The 24,958-nt window shown below is 47.0% G+C and overlaps 1 protein-coding gene and 1 non-coding gene across 21 annotated transcripts in view; both read right to left on the minus strand.

The window, feature by feature from the left end:
- Positions 1 to 1,493: 1,493 nt before the first annotated feature.
- Positions 1,494 to 24,958, minus strand: part of LOC135911558 (uncharacterized) — a 412,939-nt gene continuing 389,474 nt past the window's right edge. For 18 of the 20 annotated variants that reach the window (XM_070528859.1, XM_070528854.1, XM_070528861.1 and 15 more), the window contains 3 exons: positions 17,453 to 22,981; positions 16,800 to 16,866; positions 1,494 to 2,587 (listed from right to left, as the gene is read on the minus strand). In XM_070528859.1, the coding sequence (XP_070384960.1) occupies positions 2,392 to 2,587; positions 16,800 to 16,866; positions 17,453 to 22,981 (5,792 nt within the window). In that variant the 3' untranslated portion in view covers positions 1,494 to 2,391. The remainder of the gene's footprint in view (positions 2,588 to 16,799; positions 16,867 to 17,452; positions 22,982 to 24,958) is intronic. The other 2 variants (XM_070528882.1, XM_070528877.1) reach the window with 1 other exon arrangement.
- On the minus strand, positions 11,800 to 11,872 carry TRNAS-CGA (transfer RNA serine (anticodon CGA)). The gene has a single exon. It is a non-coding gene; the product is annotated as a tRNA-Ser (tRNA).

Raw genomic sequence — 24,958 nt, forward strand, 5'->3', positions numbered from 1 at the left:
TATTATATATATGCATCACAAACACGTGCCCTAAAGTGATTAGTTAAAAAGTGCACTTGCGATACTTTCGTAATTTATCCCTTACGCAGATCAATTTCTCACGCAAGTAGCGTCAGCCTCTTAAGAATTCACCTCATAGAGTAGGGGAGTTTGTGTCGGGACTTCTACCTCTGAATGCGAAATTATCGTACTGATCTCAAAACTTCAAGACAGATATCTCAGAACGCAAGGTCTATAATCCCTAAACAAAATGTCTTCAGCTACAATATTTCTTTTTTCAATTTTCTGATACAAGCATGTATATTAGAGAAATTAAAATTCTAATTACCAATTTATGATGTATTTGTTCACGTTATTACGAAAATTGCATTCGCCAAGCTGCTTAATATAGCGACGTTTTTGTAGAAGATAGCGTTTGTGTTCAGTCCTATCTGTATCTTTTGGTTTGCCGTGCAATAAACGTGAAAAGCTTTTTGTCAAATATAATCGAATTTATTTGAAAACTAAGTACCTAAGACTTATTATTTTACTGCTAAGCACTGCTACACCAGTTGTGATACTGACCGCGATCAGCGAGCTTCACACCATGCACCAGAGGTCATTCCTCATTTTTAAAGGAGCCCTGAAACACTTTTTGAACATAGTAAGAAAACGTTTTAGATGCTGTTGTGAACGTGTGAGCCAAATATTACTGCACTGCATGCAGCAGGGAATTCACAATGTTTTGTCAAAAACAGCGAAATGTCGCTTGCTCTCACTACCGCAATGCAGTCATGTAGCGTCATCGAAAGCAGCTGGTCACGCAACGCTATTAGCTATTTCATGAATACGAGAGCATCCTCGGCAATACATGCACTGCAGCAACACACACACACACACACACACACACACACACACACACACACACACACACACACACATATATATATATATATATATATATATAGAATGTCTGTGATCTCAAACATACAGAAAATTATCATTTCAACTCTGCATTGCGCGTAGCTGCATTGCGTAATCTACCGTGGCTGCCACGGGATGACGCAATGAGCCCTTTTGCCGTCGCGACACCTAACTTTTTGCTCTCTTGGCTTATTCGCTGTGAAGCTAGCGAACTAGCGGAGACGAAAAGGAAGAGAAAGCCAGGTATCGGTGCGATAACTGTACTTGCAGTTTAAGGATTAGAAACCTTTTTGCGGCACGAGATTCGCAAAATGACGTCCTTTAATTGTGTGACCATATATGATTAGTTAGAAAAGTGTTTCAGGGCCCCTTTAAGTCTGTTGATGATTATCTTCATATATTTAGATAGGACGATGGTCCCTACATATGTACACCTTTTCCACAGTTGGCTGCAGCGTTAGGACGGGCGCTACGCGCCAGTGGTGGCAAAACAATTATCAGGGTCAAGGTGCCCCAACATACGTGATTATCAGCCGAGGCAACAATACCCGTTATCCGAAAAAAAAAAATGGAAACCTGGGACGTGGACGTAAGCCAAAATGCGTTTTATTGAAAGCCAAGAACATGCACGTGAGATTACATAAACAGTGTGGTATTCCCTATCGCTCAAGCGTGAACTGCACGCGGCGCTCCACAACGCCATGAAAAGCCGCCAGACTGCACTTCTGTGCCTTAAAAGCGCTGCGCTAGCGTCGCCACGTGCACCAGAGCTCACCGTGCTGCACATAATGAGCGCCAGAAGCGGGAAACTCACGGCGCACACGGTGACCATTCGCCCTAACTTTTACGTACACGACGCACCAGGAACAAAAAAAAAAGCACAAAGGGTCGAGCGCGTTAGACCTAAGCGCAGGTCAGTGCTGAAAACCTAAGCCACCACGACGACAGAACATGATCGGCCCACCCCGGCGAGAAAAGAACGATGAGGTGCACGTAGTAGGGTGACGTCTAACATACTGCACTGCTTCGAGACGGCGCTTCGCATTTCTAATGCGATGCAAACGAGCAAACGTAAGACGCTGCGAGGCTCCAAGAGGCAGCGCCAACCATGTCCATGAATACCGACATCAAAGACTTGCAAACATTAGATCAATAATTGAGTTCATATCGATGAGTCAAACGCCAATAGTGAGACGTCGTCGAGCCACGGCGCGACAAGCGATGTGAAGAGGTACACGTGACGCTGTCCCACAGTATTGTCACCGGAGGCAGAACCGGCCTACAAGCGAATATATCGGCGCAAGCGGTCCGTTCTTCCCACATCCGAAGAAAGCACATTAGACCGAATGCGACAGGAGAGTCGGCCACGAGATATACTGGAGAACGCGATTCTGCGAAGCGGCGGCCCGTGTGCAAAACAAGACTTTATGTACGATGTGTGCTACGGGGTTACAGAGAGCGAAGATGTGCGGCACGCCGGCGGGGACTTCACTCTTCCTCGTCCGAATGCGGCGCAGGTGCAGACGGGTCCGCCATGAAGCTATCCAGGACCCCTTGCATGCTGCGGCGCATGCGCAGCTCTGGATCGTCGCCACCAGCCCCCTCCTCCTCCTCGGTAGTGGTTGTCACCAGCTGCTCTCGGCCGTCGGGACCCACGGTGCGCGTGGTGCGCGTCGTGATGACGCTGCGAAAGGTAAAGAATGCAGCACGTCAACAGGTCTTGCCCCTTTACTGTGAAATATACATCCAGTCCCTTTATTAACACACGTCGCGGAGAATGGCCAATCACACCCATTACTGCGGCGTGGCTGCGTGCGAACCAATATAAGGAGGGTAGAAAAGAATGCATTTAAAACATAAAGAATCATTAAAAAATGCCGACTGTGAGCCCTGTCTGACATGTGAGACATCTTCCCAGTACGTATAATTTCTGTCGAATGATTGAAAAATGACAGAAAATCACATTAATGCGAACAACACCTTGCACAAGACCAATCCGCCGAATAAGAATAGCTCTTCACTAACAAAGTCCTTCGGTCTGCCTGCAGAATGGATCATTTGTTGGTAAGATGCTTGAGGACAGTAATATATATACAGGGTGTCCCAGCTAACTTGGACCAAGATTTTGAAAAAACCTATGCGTTCTTCAGAACAGAAATCGCGTGGATGTTGTTAGCTCTTTTTTATTTATCTAAACTTACAGTACCATTTTATTGCTAGTCTTTTTTTGAGTAATCAGCCGAGACAAATTATATACTTTTTTTAAATATAGCTTGAAACGTTCAGGCATCAATAGGAAAGTTGTAGAGCTCGGCAAATATTGCCCAACCCAGGCACTTCCAACGAGATCGACTTAGCGTGGCCGTTTTTATTTGTGAAAAACGAAAGCCTGTGGAGTTTACCACATGACAACATGCTCTGTGTGCCCGAATGCACCGCTATTACAGTGCTCTCAACCGTGCTTTGCAAAAACATCGCTCGCTTCGCGCATTTCGTGCTGCCCACGACAGGGCTTCGCATTGTGCTTGGTTCGGAGATAAACGCCAGTGGGTTCGGGCGGCAATTGAAATACAGCGTGGCTCCCATTTCTGCGGCGATAACTGCACTCTCACGCAAGCAGAATCCATGCGGAGAAAAAATGACAAGCTCATGAGTTCGAATTTGGGAGCGAGACCCCAACAAGCAAACAGGCATTATAACAAGCTTGACAATGTTGTGTGAATTCCACTGGTTGTCATAAAAGGAAGAATTGTAAACTGACACAAAAGGTTGCTTTTTAGCTTCCTGTCCATTCCTTGTCGGCAGAGAATTTGTAATTTCATATTACTTATGTGCCTTTTCCACGTCATACAAAAGTTTAACACAGATAGCTCTTTTCATGGATAACAGTTGTAGAGATTTATTCGCTGTGATGTCTGTCTAAAGAATGTGTTCAAACAAGTTACCCTCTGCCATAATGCAGTAATGGCACCTTTTCAGCACACCAGATGTAGCTTTTTTGATGACGCAAGACGGTATCTCGCTGCAGGCCTCGGCAATCTATGCCTTTAGCGCTTCTCGTGTAGTTGTAGGTTTGTGGTACACTCTGTCTTTCACATGTCCCCACAAGAAGTCAAGAGGTGTCAAGTCTGGTGACCTTGCAGGCCATGCCACTGGTACATGCCGCCCGACCCACTGGCGTTCGAAGGCTTCGCCAAGCCAGGCTAGGGCAAGGCTGGTGCTGTGAGCTGGTGCACTGTCGTGCTGATACCAAGTTCGCTTTAAAAACACAAGAGGAAAATAACAGCGAAAATCTTCGACTGGGCCTTCCAAGATGTCGTTCATGTACTGCTGAGCAGTGAGCACGTGGTCAAAAATATGGGGCCAATTATTCTTCCGTCAAAGATATCGCACCACACACTTGAATGACCATTGGTACTGGTGTCTGGTCTGGTCCACCCCAATGCGGGTTCGTATCGTTCCAGTAATGCGCATTATGGAATTTCACATTATGCGCATTATGGAATTACTTGTGCTTAATAAATGTACTAAAGAAATGATAAATGAATGGAAATCAAAGTGGATGAAAAAACAACTAAGTAATTTCCCCTATGTTGTCCTTGGTGTCAGGGTTTGTTGGCTTCTTATGATATGATTAATAAAAATCGGGCACCTCGGTTAACCCCCTTTCTTCTCGTTTATTGCATAATGAGGGTCTTGAATCCGGCAACATTGATGCCTTCAGGTAGCATGTGTGGGTTTTCGGACCAGCTGCCTTCACGCAATAAGATCACGTACTCGTGAGGCCTGCGGCACAAAGGATGTTCCACATCCGCTGCCAAGGTTTGTGAGTGGCGGTGCTGGCTAACACTCCCAGGGTTGGTTCTATTAGCAACACATAAATACCCCAGGAAGTGGAAGGGAAGATGGCGCCGCGGTAGCTGAATTGGTAGAGCATCGCATGCGTAATGCGAAGGTTATGGGATCGTTCCCCAGCTGCGGCAGAAAACCACTTTGATTTCCATTAATGTATTGTTTCTTTATTACATTTATTAAGCACAATTTCTCCTATGTTGTCCTTGGTGTCAGTGTTTGTTGGCTTCTTATGATACGACTGTATATATATATATATATATATATATATATATATATATATATATATATATATATATATATATATATATATATATATATATATAGTCATATAATGAGAAGCCAACAAACACTGACACCAAGTACAACATAGGGAAAATTGAATGTGCTTAATAAATGAAATAAAGTAATGATAAATTAATGGAAATTAAAGTGGATGAAAAAGATTACCGACGATTACGTTACTTCCTAATGCGAAATTTGAGCGCAGCAAGCGGACAACACGATAAAGGGAGGAGGGAAGAGATAGCAGCGACTGACTGATGCCGCTGACGCCGATAGTGAGTCAACCCCAGCTGCGGAGTTGGTTTCAGGGACAACGCCGCCGATGCCGACACAAACAATATGATACCCTCGCTTCCGCAGCGCTAAGAACCAGGTCTAGCCGTGGGAAGGTGGTCACGTATTCGTCGACGTGCCGGGGCCTACGTGAAATAACCGGCGCGTCGGCAACTGAAGAGCACCCTATCCGCCACACAAGAACAGGGGGGGGGGGACCCTTTCCTCCTCTTTCTGCATGGCGGCGACGGTGTTCTATGCAGTCACGTTATCTTGACTCTCTAGCGGCGTCAGCGGCATCCAGCGGTATCAGTCGGTCTCTGCTAGGGTGATGAAAGGGGGGCGGAGCTGGTTACGAGGCCGACGACAACGCCGACGACGACGCGAAACCCAGGAACGGACGCCAAAGAGCTGCGCTCTAAAACAACTTGCCGCAGGTGGGAACCGAACCCACAACCTTCGCATGTCGCGAGCGATGCTCGACCAATTGAGCTACCGCGGCGGCGTTTCCCCATCCACTTTCTTGGGTATTTATGTGTACTAGTAGAACCCTGGGAGTGTTAGCCAGCGCCACCACTCACACACCTTGGCGGCGGACGTGGAACGTCTTTTTTGCCGCAGGCGTCACGAGAACGTGATCTTTTCGGGTGAATGCAACCGCCAAGGTCTGTGAGTGGTGGCGCTGGCTAACACTCCCAGGGTTCTACTAGTACACATAAATACCCAAGGAAGTGGATGGGGAAACGCCGCCGCGGTAGCTCAATTGGTAGAGCATCGCACGCGACATGCGAAGGTTGTGGGTTCGGTTCCCACCTGCGGCATGTTGTTTTTTCATCCACTTTAATTTCCAGTAATTTATCATTACTTTATTTCATTTATTAAGCACATGCAATTTCCCCTATGTTGTACTTGGTGTCAGTGTTTGTTGGCTTCTCATTATATGACTAATAATTATCGGGTCCCTCGGTTAACCCCCTTTCTTCTCGTTTATTACTTAACGAGGGTCTCGAATCCGGCAACATTGATGCCTTCAGGTAGCATATGTGGGTTTATTGACCAGTTGCCTTCACCCGAAAAGATCACGTTCTCGTGACGCCTGCGGCAAAAAAGACGTTCCACGTCCGCCGCCAAGGTCTGTGAGTGGTGGCGCTGGCTAACACTCCCAGGGTTCTACTAGTACACATAAATACCCAAGAAAGTGGATGGGGAAACGCCGCCGCGGTAGCTCAATTGGTAGAGCATCGCACGCGACATGCGAAGGTTGTGGGTTCGGTTCCCACCTGCGGCAAGTTGTTTTTTCATCCACTTTAATTTCCATTAATTTATCATTACTTTATTTCATTTATTAAGCACATGCAATTTCCCCTATGTTGTATTTGGTGTCAGTGTTTGTTGGCTTCTCATTATAGGACTAATAATTATCGGGTCCCTCGGTTAACCCCCTTTCTTCTCGTTTATATATATATGGGGTTCCAACAAACTTTAGCCAAGCTGTCAAGTTCGTCTCAACTACATGCTCAGTTTGGTTGGTTGGTGGGGGTGAGGGGGGCTGAGTCAAATGTAAAGTTAATATTTAGTTGCGGTTCCCGCGATAATTTTTTTTTTCCCGGTTTCCGATTTGGTTATGCTTAGATATCCTGACTTCAAGTCGTTGCATAAGATCTGACGTCGACCCATCATCAAACTGCCCGCTGCGTCACACGCACATGAAAGTGCCTATCAAGCTTCTAGCGCGCCAGGATAGCCGTGAGTTCACAGTAGGCACTACGTTCCTCGCTGTTGAGAGGAAGCGTTAGCTCAGGCCCAACTCCGATGACGCCTGTTCAAATACATGTAAAACGCAGAAACATTTTTCTGAGATAACCACTGGGCTGATTTTAATGAAATTTGCTGCATTTGAGAGATAATGTTAAATTCTAGTGACTGAAAGCGAAATATCGATTTGGAGCCTGCATTTTTTTAAAAGGAATTTTCAAAAAATTGTTAAATTTGCAAAAAATAAATAGAAGCACCAAGTTTACAAATTCACAGAGTTCAAGTAATAAGTTTAAACAACCACTTTTCTAACCGCACTCGCGACACTTGAAGAGTTCCTAAAGGGTACGTCCTCGGCCCACTGCTATTCTTAACTTGCATCAATTACAATGCAGCTAATGTTACTTCACAAATACGCCTCTTTGCAGATAACTGCATCACATACAATGAAGTTGCCCCGCCGACGTCTCTGCGCTGCCAGTCAGATTTAACCAAACTGATTGACCGGTGCGGCCCATGGCAGAGAGAAATTCACATAGCAAAAACTAAATACCTGAAATTCGCTTCTGTTACAGGCCCTACCTCTAACCAGCATAAAATATGCGGTATTACTATCGACTCAGCATTTTCAATTAACTACCTGGGTGTTCCGTTTACCTCTGATTTAAGCTGGAATACCAATACTGAACACATTACCACAAAGGCATGTAAAAAACTTGGTTGTCTCAAACGGCAATTACACCTTGCGAATGTAGGTACCATACTTCGCACATACAGTTCTCCTATCAGGCCCTCTCTAGGATATGTGTGGTATCCTGTGTGGACTTCTGGTTTCAGTTTTGGGTCGTTACGTCACGGCGCCACTCAGCGCCAAACGTTGTAAGTTGCCTGCAGCATTTCCTCTCGCGGAAATAAAATCATTCTTGGTCTGGTCCCCGACTGTAGCTGTCCGGCTTTTTCTTGCGGCACTGCGCGCCTCGGCCGTTTAGGCCTCATGCCATAGATCCTCCATTCGGCTGCCCCGTCGAAGCTACAACAATATGTATCCATAATTTGGCACCTCCATCACACTAATATCTCTAAACTACTCGAATCAGTCAAAAATTAACCTGCACGGCTCTTCTTGTCTTCATAATCGCATTATCAAAGTGCGTCCCGCCTTAAAGAAATTAATCCTCCTTCTCATGACATGCGCAGGAAATTAGCCTGGTTGTCGTTCTTTCATAGTATTTGTAATAGCAATATTCCTTTCACTCGAGCCCATATTCATCTCACAACTCACACCTCGGCCTGCGCAGACTATGTTCATAAAGTGAAACCAATATTTGCCCGGACTAAAGATTATCAAAATTCACCTCCAGTTGCACCTATTAATGCGAAATCATTATATGCCCATTTGCGCGAAAATCCGTCGTAGTCGATGGCGTGACCGGATGATGGTATCATCAAAAATGGCCAACGGCGCAAAGATTAAATAGATGTGGTTGATCCCTCTTTCATAAGAATTGGTAGAAAACGAAAGTGAAACGTGTCTTCACAGAAGCAGTTGCGTGTTTGCTTCGTGAACTCACGGTCCGCTGCCGCAAAAGACGCATGATTTGCAGGTCGACGACGGTGTTGCAGGTCGGCGACGGTGTTGCAGGTCTGCTTAGCGTGCGGCATCTCGTTGGCGAGCGGCTTCCTGCTGCCGAGTTGCTTCGGCGAAGGTACGAGCATTTTGGTCCGGCTCCGTACTGTCTTGGACAACCAGGTGCGACGCGCTCAGCTTCAGGAATGCGAGTGGCAGAGTTAGCAGTATGCGCTGCGAATGCACAAAGGTGTTCTGCTTCACCCTGGCAAATCTCTCCGGACCAAAGTGAGATTCGCCGGTCGACTTTGTTGCCTTTCTGCGCTGCTTAGCGCAGCAGTTATTAGTTGGTGCCATCCCAAGTGAAGCAGTAGGCGGCGTTAAGCACTGCTCATGCATTTTGAAGCTGCACTCCGTAGGCAACGAGGCGTCACAGGCTGATCGGACGCGAAAAACCATGTGCGGAAACTGTGTCATCACCTCAGCAGAAGGCCTACACCGCCTATACCAGGCTACACCGCGCTGGAGCGTCCGCTGCGCTGAGACAACCGAAGCGCTCACTGTTGGCGCTCGTTAGTGCCGTGATGCAGTACTTTGCTTCACCGCTTGAGATGGTGGCGCCATTCCTGTCAAGAGAGAGCATATTTTACGCGCTCGCACCGACGTCACATCCGTTACGGGAAGCTGATGACGGACCCGGCACAAAACATCTTCATCTTAAAGCATGTCAAGAAATGCTCGAACTGACGTCAAATCTCTCAGGGAGGTTTCTGTAAACAAAGTAAACTAATGGTTTTGAAAAGAAAATTTGGTACATATCGGTCTGTGTGGGAATCGAGCCCGGGCCTCTGGGGTGCGAGACGCGAGCGCGCTTCCCTGACGCCCCAGCGGCTCTACGGTTCTGGTTGACTAAAAGGTGTGCCTAGTGCGTGAGTCAATGGGCACGTGGCTGCGCCTCCAATGGGGAGGAAATGGCACCACGTCATGAGTGTAATAAACGAGGGTATAAAACAAAAGGCATTAACGTCCAATTCAACGCCGCTGAGCAGCGATTTGAGTTATGAACTCCTGGTGGGCAAGCGAGCGCGCTGGCTTGGCGCGTTTTGATTCGGCCTTACCGAGGCGCAGTTAGGACGCAAGCAAGAGCTTACGGGGACAAGGTCTGCGAGGAAAAAAAAAACTTGCCGACGATTACGATATTCCGTAATGCGAAATGTGAGCACAGCTTTACGCGTGTCACTATTTTGTATTATGATTATATAGGTACACGGTTTGTATTAGGAAAAGAACGCCATAAATGCTTTGAGTAGCGTAGATGGCATGGACCATCTGTCTCGTGCAGCACATTGAAAATGGAGCGAAGTGAGGCGCTAATGCCTCGCTAATTGGGAGATCGCAAGAGGCAGCGTATTGGTGACGCATTGATGATACATGGGCACGATTCACAGCTGCCGCCGCAGACATACCTCCGTTCATGCAGCACTTTGTTTCCATACAGACTACACGCACTACTCTGGCACCATATGGTAGGCATCATAACTGCACAGCCTGTCTTGCGCAGCACTATGCTTTTATTCTCACACTTTCGCGGGGAAATCGTGACACCAGTGTCAGCGCCGACAACATCCAAGGGAGTACCACACCGAGCCTTACTCGTAGTTGCTCGCCATCACCTCTGTGCAGGAGCAGTGATACCCGCCACGCACGCTGGTACCGCAGACTGACCTGAGCAGCTGATGGCGCGGACAAGCGTAACCATCGTGTGAGCGATGTGAGCTGTGTTTGCGTTTTCAGCTATCAGATAACAGTTTTAGTTTAGCGTCCGCAACTATAGCGTACGCTATACGCTATAATATAGCGTACGCTAAGCAGCGCACGTTTTCTACAGTTTTAGTTGACCGGCGATATCTTCCGATCTCAGAGGCCATATGCCGTCGTTACGGCTATTTTGCGCCTTTAGCGACAGGTGGCGCTGACATCTCAAACGTTTGTTTTGTTAGGCTTCGACTCGTTCGAAACGAGAAGCGATCTCGAAAACACCACGAGGTTATCCATAATACTCTGTCGTCGAAGCGGCCTGAGACTAAGCGAAAGCCGTTTACACAGTCATTTGCTACGAACGAAGTGCATTTTACAAAAGCAACGCCAAATTCAATTCGAAGCGGGCAGCCGGGACCGCCGCCATGTTTCCCGCAAGCTCCGCAAACCCCGCAAAAACGCTAACGCTAACTCGTTTGCGTTGCGTACCCCCGCTATACCCGCTATTTCGTTTAGCGTTTTGCGCATGCGCAGTGACGACCTGCTATTTTTTAGCGTCCGCAATGGAATAGCGTACGCTATACTAAACTTTTTTTCTTTCTAACATGTTGGAGCGTTTGTTTTCTTTCATCTTTCTGTTCAACTTTTCGGCCGTTTTTTATTGTATCTAATATATTCCCATATCATTCATATTCTACACATTGTACATAGGTTCGATCCTTTTGCACCCCCCCCATATAACGACCTAGCAGGCAATTAGGCTATTCAAATAAATAAATAAAAGAAGATATCTGAATTGAGACCTCACCAACGATTTCGCGCTTCTAAGACAAGCACTCCAACCACTACACCGCGGCCATGTTATGCAAGTGAGCAGATATTAATTTCGCATTGGGCGCTGACAAACACCGACGAATAACTGTTGGGCTCATCTTGTACACCATCCTTCCTTATCCATTCGTCCATTTTTACTCTTCTTTCCACACTTCAGTACTTCGCGCTGCAGAAAGTTATACCTTGTGAATAGTGAAGTGCATAATCAATGCATGACACCACACATCGCATAGAATGCAAATAAACACAACTGCCCATATCAAATTTGGCTTTATATCATGTAATTAACTCTTAGTATAAATTCCAACAGGCACATTTCTTTTCATTTATTTAGGAATTCCAAAGTTTCATTTTCAATCCTAAAACAGCTAATTTGACGCTAACCAGCTGTGTATATATATATATATATATATATATATATATATATATATATATATATATATATATAGTCATATCATGAGAAGCCAACAAACACTGACACCAAGGACCACATAGGGGAAATTACTTGTGCTTAATAAATGGAATGAAGAAACGATAAATTAATGGAAATTAAAGTGGATGAAAAAACAACTTGCCGCAGGTGGGAACCGAACCCACAACCTTCGCATTTCGCGTGCGATGCTCTACCAATTGAGCTACCGCGGCGCTGTTTCCCCATCCACTTTCTTGGGTATTTATGTGTACTAGTAAACCCTGAGAGTGTTACTAGTACACATAAATACCTAAGAAAGTGGATGGGGAAACAGTCGACGACTGATTTTTCGGACATGCTTGATTTGTTGGACTTTTTCTTGGCCCCAGTACACACCTCATAAAGTCAATGTATTACATGGCTCAAAATTTCGGACACTCTAGGGAGGGCTGTTCGATTTTTCGGACTTTCAAAGCGTCAGCCGGGCCAACTGCCGTGCATATTGAGCTGTGTCGCCGCCATCTTGTTTGTTCACATTTTCCTCCTGTAGCCTCGAAACCGGTGCCGGTCTTGCATGGCGGTTCCTCAGCTACTCAGATGCTGGATTGAGGCTATATTCTAGCAGCTTCCACTTCTGCAACAGCGTCACTGCCGTAACGCAATGCTTTTTTTCTTCTTTTCTTCCTTCGACTGCCTGTTTGTGTTTGCCGTGCGTTGACGAGCTTTGCGAGTAGGCCTAGTTGTGGTCGTGCTGCGGAGACGCGAAAACTGCGTTTTGTCGCTATTGTGGCTACTCTGTCGTGCTTGGAGCACTTAGCATGCTCGCTGATGCGTGGAAGTCGGTGGTACCCACAACGCTGCGCAACTGCTTCTGCCACGCGGGATTTGTGCTGAATGGCGACTCGGCTGTCTTGGACGAGGATAGTGTCATCGAGCAGCTGTCTGGCAGCGAGCACCTCATCGACGACCTTCGCACTGCAGGCGTCAAAATTTCCTCGACCGTCTCGTTTTTGGAGTTCACGGACGTGCACAGCGAGTTGGAACTGTGCGCCAGGCTCCCGGATGAAGAAATCCTTCGCCAAGTGCGTGCGCAGTCCGAAAGCGACGACGACGACTCACCTGCAGCAGCACAGCCGACACAAGCTGAGCTGATGCAAGCGGTCGCAACTCTTTCGTTGGCTTACGGGGACACAACGACTCTCGCCGAAGTTCAGGCAGACCTGCTTGCACGCAAGCGAAGCATGGTTCAGAAGACCATTAATCACTTTTCCCAGCCTCTAACTCAACAGTAAGCAATAAATTGAGTTTCTTGGGGGCACATTTGTTTTTCAGACTGCCTGATTTTTATGACATTTTCGCGGTCCCTTGAGGGTATATATATATATATATGGCGTCAATTTAAATATTAGTTTACCAATACACATTCTGGGGGTATCGTGAAGCCTATATTTGACTACACGCTGGTATCCATATATAATAATGCAATTACCTAGCAGAGGCAATAAGGGGTCCCTGAAACCATTTTAGTCCAACCTAAAGGAATGATATACTAGACAAAGTATCCTTCAAAAATTGCTCTCTTGCAACTGAAAGTTTCATCATCATCAGCAGCAGCAGCCTGGTTACGCCCACTGCAAGGCAAAGGCCTCTCCCATACTTCTCCAACTACCCCGGTCATGTACTAATGGTGGCCCTGCAAACTTCTTAATCACATCCGCCCAACTAACTTTCTGCCGCCCCCTGCTACGCTTCCCTTCTCTTGGAATCCAGTCCGTAACCCTTAATGACCATCAGTTATATTTCCTCCTCATTACATGTCCTGCCCATGCCCATTTCTTTTTCTTGATTTCAACTAAGATGTCATTAACTCGCGTTTGTTCCCTCACCGAATCTGCTCTTTTTTTCTTATCTCTTAACGTTCTTTCCATAGCTCGTTGCGTCGTCCTCAATTTAAGTAAAACCCTTTTCGTAAGCCTCCAGGTTTCGGCTCCGTGCGTGAGTACTGGTAAGACACAGCTGTTATGCACATTTCTCGTGAGGGATAATGTGAACCTGCTGATGATGACCTGATCAGAATGCCTGCCAAACGCACTCCAGCCAATTTTAATTCTTCTGATTATTTCAGTCTCATGATCCGGATCCGCAGTCACTACCTGCCCTAAGTAGATGTATTCCCCTACTACTTCCAGTGCCTCGCTCGTAAACTCGGCTCGTAAACGTGCCTATCGTAAACTGCTGTTCTCTTCCGAGATTGTTAAACATTACTTTAGTTTTCTGCAGATTAGTCTTTAAATCCACCCTTCTGCTTTGCCTCTCCAGGTCAGTGAGTGTGTTTTGCAATTGGTCCCCTGAGTTACTAAGCAAGGCAATATTATCAGTGAATCGCAAGTTACTAAGGTATTCTCCATTAACTCTTATCCCCAATTTTTCCCAATCCAGGTCTCTGAATACCTCCTGTAAACACGCTGTGAATAGCATTGGAGAGATCGTATCTCCCTGCCTGACGCCTTTCTTTATTGGGATTTTGTTGCTTTCTGAAAGTTTACAGACACACACACACCAAAATAAGGGGGTTCGGGTGGGGGGGTGTACGTCTGAGAAGGGATGGACCAATTTTGTCGTCATTGTTTTTATACAATTCAGTTCTGTAATGCGATGCAGTTTTATCCAGACGCAGAAAAACAACCAGGCTAGCATCAAATGTTGTGATTTCTAAATATGTTTATTATTTGTTATCTGCCCGTTTCTTTACGGTGGGGATTTCGGTGAAAATGAGAACGGTAGCAATTTACAAGACGACGCCTTCAAGAGAAGGCATGGGCACCCTACCGTGGCCGTGTCCTCACGAGGGCATCCTCACCCTTCATCTGCCCTCACTCTCACATGATGAGGTGAGGCTGAGGTGAGGATCGGCTTCGAAACATGGGTGAGGGTGAGGGAGAACGGATGTGGCAAGGCCGAGGGAGGGTAACGGTGACGATGTAAGGCTAAGTGAGGAAGATACGATTCATATCATTGTGCCTATTTAAATGTTTTTGTACACACCCTGCATGGACCTGTGCAAGGTCCACAGTACTGTATAAATAATAAAAATAAATAAATATATTGCTGAAGTGCAGAGGAGCCACTTGGATCATATGCGTCATAGATTTGAGATCTGAAGTTTTGAAGCCCACTGGCAGGAAGCCTCTTGAGCTCACTTGTAACTGATCTGAGCAATAAATGGCTGTTGGTGTTAGCTGTAACAAAAATTAGCGACTGGGAGCTGTAGCAGCAATGAAACTGGCAACAGGGACGGCCACTTTTTGGTGTCACTCCAACGTTTGTTTTTTCCACTGATTACCACAGTTCAGCACACTCCTATATCCGAAGCAAACATTCTCGAATTCACCTTTTCTTGCTCTGATTAGGTAGGGACTGTTATGAACGGCCTGCAGGGGTACTGCTCTGCAAAGCTATCTCAGCCTGTTGCAGGTGCTTCGATTGACCAGCGGTGGTGGCGCCCTTCAGAGAACCGGCGAAGACGACAGCGCTAACCAACCATGAACTTCCTTCGGAGAACTGGAGACTACGGTGACGTTAATCAACCATGTGCCTTCTTCGGAGAGTCGGCGACGGCAGCAGGGCTGGCCACGTTTGGCCGACCGTGTATTGTTGGTTGATTTGCCATGGCCTTCATGGTCTATTTGCATCAAGAGAGCTTCTCTAACAAAAGGGTGCTTTGCAGTACGTTTTTCCAGGGGCCCCAGGATTCGTCACAGTCTGCTGACACTCCTGGCGACTACTGGAGAAAGTCAGCTCTGGAATTTAGAGGCGCCAGCTGGGAACAAGCGTGACCACCCGGCTACGAGGACCCTGTCAACTCGGTGGGTTCTAGGAATCCAAAGTGCGTACGTGTGTGTGAGCCCTCCCCCTCAAAGGCGGGTCGACTACACCCCAACGATTGTGGACAGTCCGATTGGACGAAGGTTGGACAGTAGTTTTCCCTCCCCTAAGGATCTAAGGAGGACAGAGGCTTTTTAAGCAGCAGTTTGTCGGCTGCTAGCGGCGTGCTTGAGAAGCAGTGTGCTTGCCGCTGTGTGCTGGTGTCACACAAACTGTCACACTAGACTGTCGAATGTATCCCTTGTTCTAATGTAAATATGTAAATAATTCCTGTACTCCTAGTCGCGACCCAGAGTCAGGTCTTCCCTACAACCCCGACCACAAACCTTACAGGGCAAAAACGTGAGGTTGAGGCTTTTCAGACATTGACAGTGTTTGTGGCTTAGTAAAGGCAACACAAAAAAAAAAAAGACGTTATTATAGCAAAAGTTCGACTACAGTCCAACCAAAACTTGTTTGATGCTTTGGCTGGCGCACGGAAATGGCGGTCGAGGGCCTTTATTTACAGTAGACAAGCAACTTAAGAATGTTGTGCTGTTGCGCTGATTCTCTCGAATAAGCACAACATGTAATTCATTAGTATAACAAGTAGTTGATCAGTATCTAATCACAAATTCCAACAAGCTATCCACTTTCCATTTCCATGTACCTAGAAACTTTCAGCATAAAAACAACATAGCTCGCGATTAATTGTGAATATTACAGGCCATGTCCCCATAAACAAATCCATGTGCTTATACGCTTCGACAATTGCAACTCCAGGTCAGGCAATTTGAAAACTAAGCTGACGGGACGAGTAAATGGTTTATTTAAAGCTGTAGCATGCTAAAGGTAAAATAACGGCATACCAAAGGATGACAGCATTTCAATGTGAGAGTGGAGGGGGGCGGGCAAATTTTCAATGTGAGGGTGAGGGAGGACAGCCAAAAGTGAGGGCGGCTGCCCTCCTCCATTCGAGAGTATTGGCTCAATGTAAGGAAGAAACATTAGGAGCTCACTTGCGGCAATAAGAAAGCCTGCTTATACTCATTATTAGCATCGCACATGGATGCAACGCAACAAAGCTTTTACTGGAACAAGCTTCCGGCTGCATTCCTTGTCTGAACAGCCTCGCTGCTTCGGCCTTGCTCTCTACACACAAAGGGAAACAAGCAAAAACAAGATAAACACAATACACTTTGCTTTCTGTCGCTTTTCCCTTTCGACCTCGAAGAGCATAAAGTTGGGATAACCACGGCCGCTGGATAGAACGTGGTATGCACAAAGGTGCCTCACCGAGTAGCAGTGACTGGTCGCGAAGAGTCATCCAAAGCTGACTCTGCTTCCATCCAATGGTCTCCGCCTTAAAGAAAAATAATGGTCACGTCATACTTGTTAATTAGAGTATCGGTTGGGCAACCGACTAATATGTTGTACAAAAACCACAAGTGACAGGCCAACGTCACTGTCACAGCAGGCTACTGCAATCACACTCATTTAAGAAAAAGGCGCACTAAACGAGAAACTTGTGAAGCAGTCAAGTTCTACGTCATGCATATTTCTAATTAAACTAATCACAATTAGTTGAAGTGTGAGGGCAATCTGTATGAAACATGCAGATTAAGCTTCTGTGCCCATCTTTAAAATAAAGCAAGTCAGACCATTATCTGCCGATCACCAATCTTTGGTGCCCCTTTTTCTCTCTAAAAGCACATGTATGCCAACACAAGAAAACGAGTAAAATATTTATAAACATATATATAAACAGACAACGAAAGACAATCTGGGAAGGAGATCAAACAATAAGCCATAAAGCCCACACACACACACTTCATCAACACCAGTGCAGTTCCCGCCAGCCTACTACTCAGAAGGACAAGGGGTCAAAGGAAGGTGGAAGGGTCACAAACTCAAGGTCATTGGACAGGGGACGTCTTGTCTCCATCTACCTGACAAGCGTTGAAGCCCAGGACAAGCAGACGAGGGCGCTGTTGCGGGGGGGTCGGGCACTAAGGGCTGAGGGCTGGCCCGCGATGAGCAGACGCCAACGCCGGAGTCAGACGTCGGAGTGTTCTCTGCCGACGACTGCTGGCAGCCAGCCAAGTTACGCATGTACTCCCGCATTTGCAGCCGCGCGTCGGGGCCCGTAAACGTGACGGTCTTCACTATGGGCCGCACCAGCACGTGCTGCGTCACGTGGACCACGTTACCGGCCGCATCGAAACCTTCACATTCGTCCTTTTCCGACGATGGTTCTATGGAAGAGAACGAAGCGACAAACTCACGGCTTCGCTGTTCAGCGTCTGGACCTGCGAACGTCTGCGTGTGCAGCCGCGGCTCTGATGTCACGTGCCGTTTCACAGTTCGTGTGACGATTAAGTTCCCTTTTTCATCAATCGTTTGGCGCTCCTCGACTTGCTCTTCATCCGTCGGTGAAGCAGCAGAACGTAGCAAGCACTCCCGAAAGCGCTCTTCGATGTCGTCAGTTGATCCGTCTCCTACAGCCGGCATTCGCTTATTTTGACGAGGATCTGTAGTGGCATAATCCAAGTGTTCCTCTGTGAAGTTTCCTTCCGTTGGCAGACCACCCTCAAGAGACAATGACTTGCCCGAAGCGGCAAAATGTAATGCTTCACGGTCTAATGTGTCCGTGCTGGAAACCATGGTTGATTCTTCTGCAGAATTGAGGCTAGACATCATTGAATCAGTGTCACATTGGTATGTCGCGTGAGTATTAGCAGAGCTACTGGGCTCCAAGGAGTCTGTGCTTGAGACAAGCGTGTCATTTTGCGGACGTTCTAGTGGTTGAGCCAGCGACTCTGCATCCGAAATAAAAGCTTTTGTAGATTCTTGGTCGACCCATGTGAGCGTGTCAATACGTTCTACGACCACGGGAACAACAAAAGGCGAAGATGCAGGCCGGGACAATGTTGGAGATAGCTCTGTCGTGCGAATCTGGCTAGAGAATTGGTGCCAATTACGGGAAGTATCATCTTCGGTTCGAACCGAGTCCCATTCAATGTCCCGGGCTTCATATAAGGAATCCTGCAGTTCATTACAGTCATCCTGCAGGGAGTCAGCCTCAGCAGATGGTTCTTTTAGTTGCAACGAGTCCTTATCTTTACTTAAAACCTCTTGCAGCGAATCATAGCGTTCAGAGTCGTGAAATGAATCCTGCAATGAGTCCAAGTCCGCGGACTCTTTTTGCGTGCAACCAGGAGTGTCCGGACCAAAATTAGATTCAGAATCATCAATTTCCCTGTCCCGTAGAGAGTCGGCGTCAAATTGTGTTGCAGTGGACGCAGAGCTTTGTCTATCAACGCTGTCCACTGAGTGACCGCTTTCAGTGCGTGTAGACAAAAAGTGTCTCTCTGTCCTGGACCAAGCTAATTCTTGCTCGTGTGCCATTTGAATTTCATCTGATTGCGCATCGTCAGCCTTTCCGTCATATTGTTCTTCATTAACACTACTGTCTGTAGCCATTTCTCGCAATAAAATGATGCCATTCTCAACACACACAGTAGTTTCATGCCCTGGGTCAGAGGCTTGGCTTTCATGACCCTCGTCGATTTCATCAAGTTTTGGAACAGCTTCTCCGCGTAGCCGAGTGTCGACACCTTCAGCTTCAACTATTTCCTTTTCCAGTCGTTCAAATTCCGTAAGCGAGTTTACAGATACACTATCTTGCTCGCTGCCTGCACCATTACGGATTTGATGCTGACGACCACTGAACGAATCGCTAGACCCAACGCTCGATGATTTTGTGCCTGATGCCATCTCAGCTTCAAGTCTCTCGAATTCCATTAAAGAGGAGGTGGAGGCATCGTCTTTTTCGCTACCTTTCCCAAACGTCCTACGTCCACCAAGGGTATCGTAATCTGGCGTGGAACCACGTTCATCTGATATAGGGCTAAGTCGCCTTTTACCACGCGTACGAGCACGCTCATCATCGTATGTTTCCTCCTCTACTTCTTGATGTGTATATAGATCACCATATTCTGCTCTGACGTCTCCGACATACTCATGCTCGTAGGATAAATCATACGGAAAGTCTTGTTGGCCTCCATTTCCTTCCTGAAGTCGACTTGCTAACAGCTTGACATTTTCCACGTCCATTCCTTCCTCTGGAAGATAAGAGCTTTCATCCGATGTATTCGAAAGACCGACGTCGTACTGACAACTCTGATGCATTTGAAGAATATAATCTTCACATTTGGTGGCGTACAGCTTGACGTCATCGGCTGTAGCCCTCCCAGAACTAGACGACACACTTTCGGAATGGGGCTGGTCTTGGAATGAGTGACTTCCTGAGCCGGGCAAGAAGGTGCACCGATCATCTTCAGGGCATTCCTGTTTAATTGCTGTTTTATCGTAACTCATTGACTCCTCGGTGTGAACATGTTGAAACGTGTCACCACTGACATCATCTAAGCGCTTTTGTGATGAGTTACCTTTGTCATCTTCGCCATCTATTTCGTCTACAGGTTCTGGTGTGGCTGGACGTTCAAAAGGTTCTTTTACAGCAATGTTTTTGACTTCATAACGCACACTGCAGCCAAGGTATTCGGTCATTTTATCACAGTATTCATTGTAAGAGCTGGAAGATCTACCCTGTAGCAATGCTTCATCTACCGCGCTTTCTACTTCTTCAGACGACAAATCACCCTGGAACGTTTCCGCGTAGAAGCCTTCCTCTCTTAGTTCCGTGCTATCTTCCTGTTCATCAAGCTCACGGCTAGAAGACACTTCGCCATGTGATGTTTCGAATATGGCGACAGCGCCCTGAGCCTCTGCTTGGCGTTCAGGCGCACTCTGCTCTAGAACAGGTCTCAAAGTTTGAGCAGTGAGGTCGTCATACTCCGGCACGTATTCCACTTCCACAGGGCCGTTTACTTCCTGAAACGGGGGAGTGGCTTGATCATCACCAGCGTTGTGGTCAGCCTCTGCGTCTTCAGCCGCCACAGCCTCATCAAAGGGCAATGAAACGGAGTTCTGAATTCTTGACTGTCGGTGATGCTGTTCCGTCTCGCAAGAAAGGCGCTGCGCCTCCACCGCATCTACTATGGTCTCTATGCTAGTCTGCCATGTGTGCTCGCTTTGCGTGGCCGAACTTTCCGACACCGAGAGTTGGTCTTCTTCGTGACTGCTCGCCATGTAGTCATCGTTAGGACGAAGCCGACGCTGTCCGTCAAACAGTGCCGGTGAACCCGCTCCATTTAAAATTTCTGTCTTCCAGGTACTTCTACCGGAGTCGCCTTGAGCGGTGGACGAGCTGGCAGACGGCCATCCAGTGCAGCTACGTCCTAGCTCTGCTGATACCACACTTTGAAATGGACTGAAGACACCTTCAGATGACGATGGTCGAGCGCCAGTAGGCCCGTGCAGCGTTGGAGCTACTTCTTTAGCCACTGGCTGCCAGCTCGGCAAGAACGGATGTTCCACTCCACCACGAATTACTGATTCAGGTATTTCGGCGTCATATGGCTCCCGTAGAACAGATTTTGATCGTTCCGACTCGTTGTCAGAATCGAGTTCTTCATGCGCAGAGGCAACAATAGTTTCGCTAGCTTCGGAAACCTCCATGCTTCCTAGGTGTCCAGAGCTCTCAGAGTCTACGGAATAGGCAGAGCCACGCGAACTCCCACTCAAAGACGAACGCGCCGTTGCGAAAGATGTATCGTGAGATGATGCTGCTGCGGTAGCGTAAGATCCAGACACTTCGCCATCTTGGGATGTGGCACACGTCTCGTACTCTGAGGAGGCTTGCCCACTTAGTATGTTCACATCAAATTCGGATGACGTTGGTCGACTAGCACCAGGTGTTTTACCAGAATCCGACGTCATTTCAAATGAATAATAGTGGCTGTGGTCGGTTTCAGACCCAGAATGACCAGTGTCCATGTCTCTAGATGACCTTTTTTCACTTTTCTTCTCTGTTCTCTTGGATTTGGATCTTAGCACGACAGGAGAGGTGGCGTCTAATTTTCCACTGCTTGATCCTTCGTCTCCGTCTTTCTTCTTCGGTGGCGAGTCCAACTCTGGAGAAAGTGTTCCAGCAGCGCACATAGCCATTTCATTTTCATCGTCATATGAAAGCCCACTTTTGCTAGACTCCGCGAGAGCTTCCTCTTCTATCACAAAGATGGTCTCTTCAGGTTCCTCGGCGACCTTGTCATCTAATTCCTGAGTGCCTTTGTCTCCACTCTCGTGCGAGTGCTTGTCACTGCCACCGTCTTTTTGAGAGTCACCGCATTCAAGAGCAACGACACCAACTCCAGAGGCTGAGCGATAATGTGATCCAGATGCCCTAGGACCATCACTGTCTGGAGATGAATTGCGGTCAGAGGAGGAGTCTTTTCTGTCTCCTCGACACGTTGCAGTGATGTGCGTTGGGGACTGTTCTCTTTCCACAAGATCCTCGTCTGATATCTCAGAAGGAATATGCTCCAATTGAGGTCGCTTGCCACCTGTACGTAGTTCTGGTAGTTGCGGCTGAGTTGTCTCTTCATCGTCCGTGGCTGCATTTTCATCGTGCTTAACTACACTTTCTTTTTTAGCTGTTATGTCAGAGGCTAAATCTGCATGAACTTCCTCCTGTTCTGCAACAGGTGCTTCCCAAGTGACCAGTTCATCGTGCACTTCAACACTCTGCACAGCTCGTGGAGAGGCCGGAGGAGTGGGTGGTATTGGTCGGCCCCGAATCTTCGACATCACGTGGTCAGCCCATTCTTCTTCATCTTCGTCACTGTCCCCACGACGTGATTCGGGTGTTCGGGCGGTCATGTCCGATACTGTGAGAAGACCAACACCGAGAAGCCCCTCTGACAATTCTTTTTTCTCTGGGGCAGTTTCTTTGGGTGAATGATCAAATGCTTCATTGAAGATAGTGGGCTTAATCTGCAGCTCCATTTGTTCGTTGCGTTCTTCAGCCATCAGTGACTGCGGACGAGGGCAGACTTCCTGTCCCACATGGTGCAAGCTCTGCTCCGCTTTTAGAAGCGCAGCTTTCGCAGTTTCCTCCGTTGACGCTTCACGAACAACTTCATACGGACTCCGGCTGCCCGTCGGGCTCGACGATTCTTCCACCGGGGACGACGTGGCATCGATAACGTCTTCACCGGCAAAAGCAACATTCTCAAAAGCCATGGCAGTTCCTCCTTGGCTTGGCGGACACGGCGACCCTACTTCTGATGACGACTCTACCGACGACTCGGAGTACCGAACTGACTTCTCTTTGGCTGGCTGCACCTCAGTCGGCGACACACCAACGCGCACTTGCATGTCTGGTGTCAAGTACTCCGGATACTCCTGCGCAGGAGATATGTCTTGCGTGGGGCAGTAGGCAGTCTCTTCAGGTGGAGAAGCCTCGAGAAGCGGTGAGCGCTCCCGACCCCCCACGCTGCGCCCTGCCGATGCCGCCGGGTCGGCAGCCGCCGATGGCGCATGGGATGGCTCGGCCACTGCTGCGTCGCGGCGCTCTAGAAACACGCCATGGAATGAAAAGGGTTAGTGAACGCGCAGCGCGCCACGCTATCGGTGTCTTCGTTGTTCGACAGCATGCAGTCAGCGAATGCGCCAGCTGCCAGCAGCCTACAAGCCCAGCTCGACATGTGTGAAACAAGCGCGGTGCACAAGTGCGTCCGTGCCATTTTAACAACTCTTACCAGCAACAGCCACAAACAACGAATGCGGGGTGCAAAAAGTTTGCTCAGTGCGCTCGCTGTTTCTCTTTACAGTTTTTAATGGTACTCGCATAGTATCAGCAGTAATAGTACAAAATGATAACCATGCACACCTTGTCGGCCATCGCACATATGCTAAACTTTAGCCTGTATATGTTGCTTAAAAGTGAAACTGTAACTAGCGCAGCATTTGAACGTTTCCAAATGCCATTGAATCTTACCCTACCAATAATGTGCTGCTCGCATAGCTGTGCGGCTGATTCCAGAAAGTAAGGTATCTCCAACTCAACTGAAGACGACCTATTTTAATAACTTTTTCGAGTCTCGTAATAATGGCTCCCAAGGCTAGAAAACAGCAATTTTACATACATAAAGGCTACCCACACTTCCCACAATAAGCTGCTTTTTGCACCCATCTTCCTTGTGGTACATATGAAAACTACCCTTGAGAGCAATCATACACAAAACTTGCTCATAACTACTTTTCCACCACGGCGGATCTCAAACTAGCACCACACAAGAATATGTGTGAATAATTAAGACGCTCCAGAAATGCACAGACATTTAAGCAATCTGATGTTATGAAGGCACCTAGAGACAAGTCTTATACAAGGGACAGATGGGTTTTTTTCTGCCCAACACCACATTACACATTTTAATTTAAACGAAGTTTGCTTCAAGCTGGTAAACATGTGGGGCTCCAATTGTATAGTGCCCGTTTCATACAATCTGACACTCGTTAAATACCACATTCACGCTATTCCGACATGCCCTCAATTGTAACAAGCACCTAACCAAATGCGACTTTGTTGATGGTAAAAAGCAACCTTTTGAGTTACATACAGATATCTGAAGAGCCCTAGACATTCAAATCTAAGGTACACATAAATTTTAGCAAATCTCTCTTTACATAAGGATAAGCAGAATTAAGTACTACAATACAAAGACTTCAGATGTTTAACTAGTAATTTCAATATGTAAGTGGAAATTGTGAAGCCTGTACCTGCTGTGGATAGACTGTAAAGCTATCTTTTTAAGCACAACAATATTGCAAACATAAATGAGTCATTTCCATTGTGAGCAACCTACATAGCAAATTGAGAAGGATCAACATTTGGACAAGTTGGTACTGGTTGAACATCTTGAAGGGGCAGCACAAGATGACGAAGACAGAAGGCAGGAATGTTGTACTGTGTCCTGTGTGTTCCTGCCTTCTGTCTTAGTCATTTTGCGCTGTCCCTTCAAGATATAGCAAATTGAACTGTGCACAAATTGAGATACCTATACTGCAAGACTATAACCTCGAAGCTGTCACCAAAAGAACCCTAGCTGATGATGCTGCGAAATCATGAGATGCAAATAATTACACAGGACTGTCTGAAGATGAAAGACCTCAGATGACGATCAACTAAAGATAGTCTGATAACGCACAGGAGCACAAATGATATGCTCTCACAAGGAAGTTTTCTTGTAGAAAGAGAACATTAAAAAATGAGAAAGGCATCAGATCCACAAGACTGTTTGCATTTAAGTCTGGTTCTTCATGGCCAGTACTCATGTGCTGGTCAGCCTGTAGCCACGAGAACAACATTCATGCCAGAACTTTATATTTCATGAGCTACTCCTCTTTCCTCAGCAGCCATCGAACTAAGGTGTTTACATACCTCAAAGCTTCATGAAGGTTATCTTTGAGAGTGTCCATCTTTTCAAGCTTCCAAGGCAAAGAAACTTCATATACTCTTTCCACTTTTGCAATAGAGGACTTGGAACTTG

This window comes from Dermacentor albipictus, chromosome 1 (genome assembly GCF_038994185.2).
Source record: "Dermacentor albipictus isolate Rhodes 1998 colony chromosome 1, USDA_Dalb.pri_finalv2, whole genome shotgun sequence".
NCBI lineage: Eukaryota > Metazoa > Arthropoda > Arachnida > Ixodida > Ixodidae > Dermacentor > Dermacentor albipictus.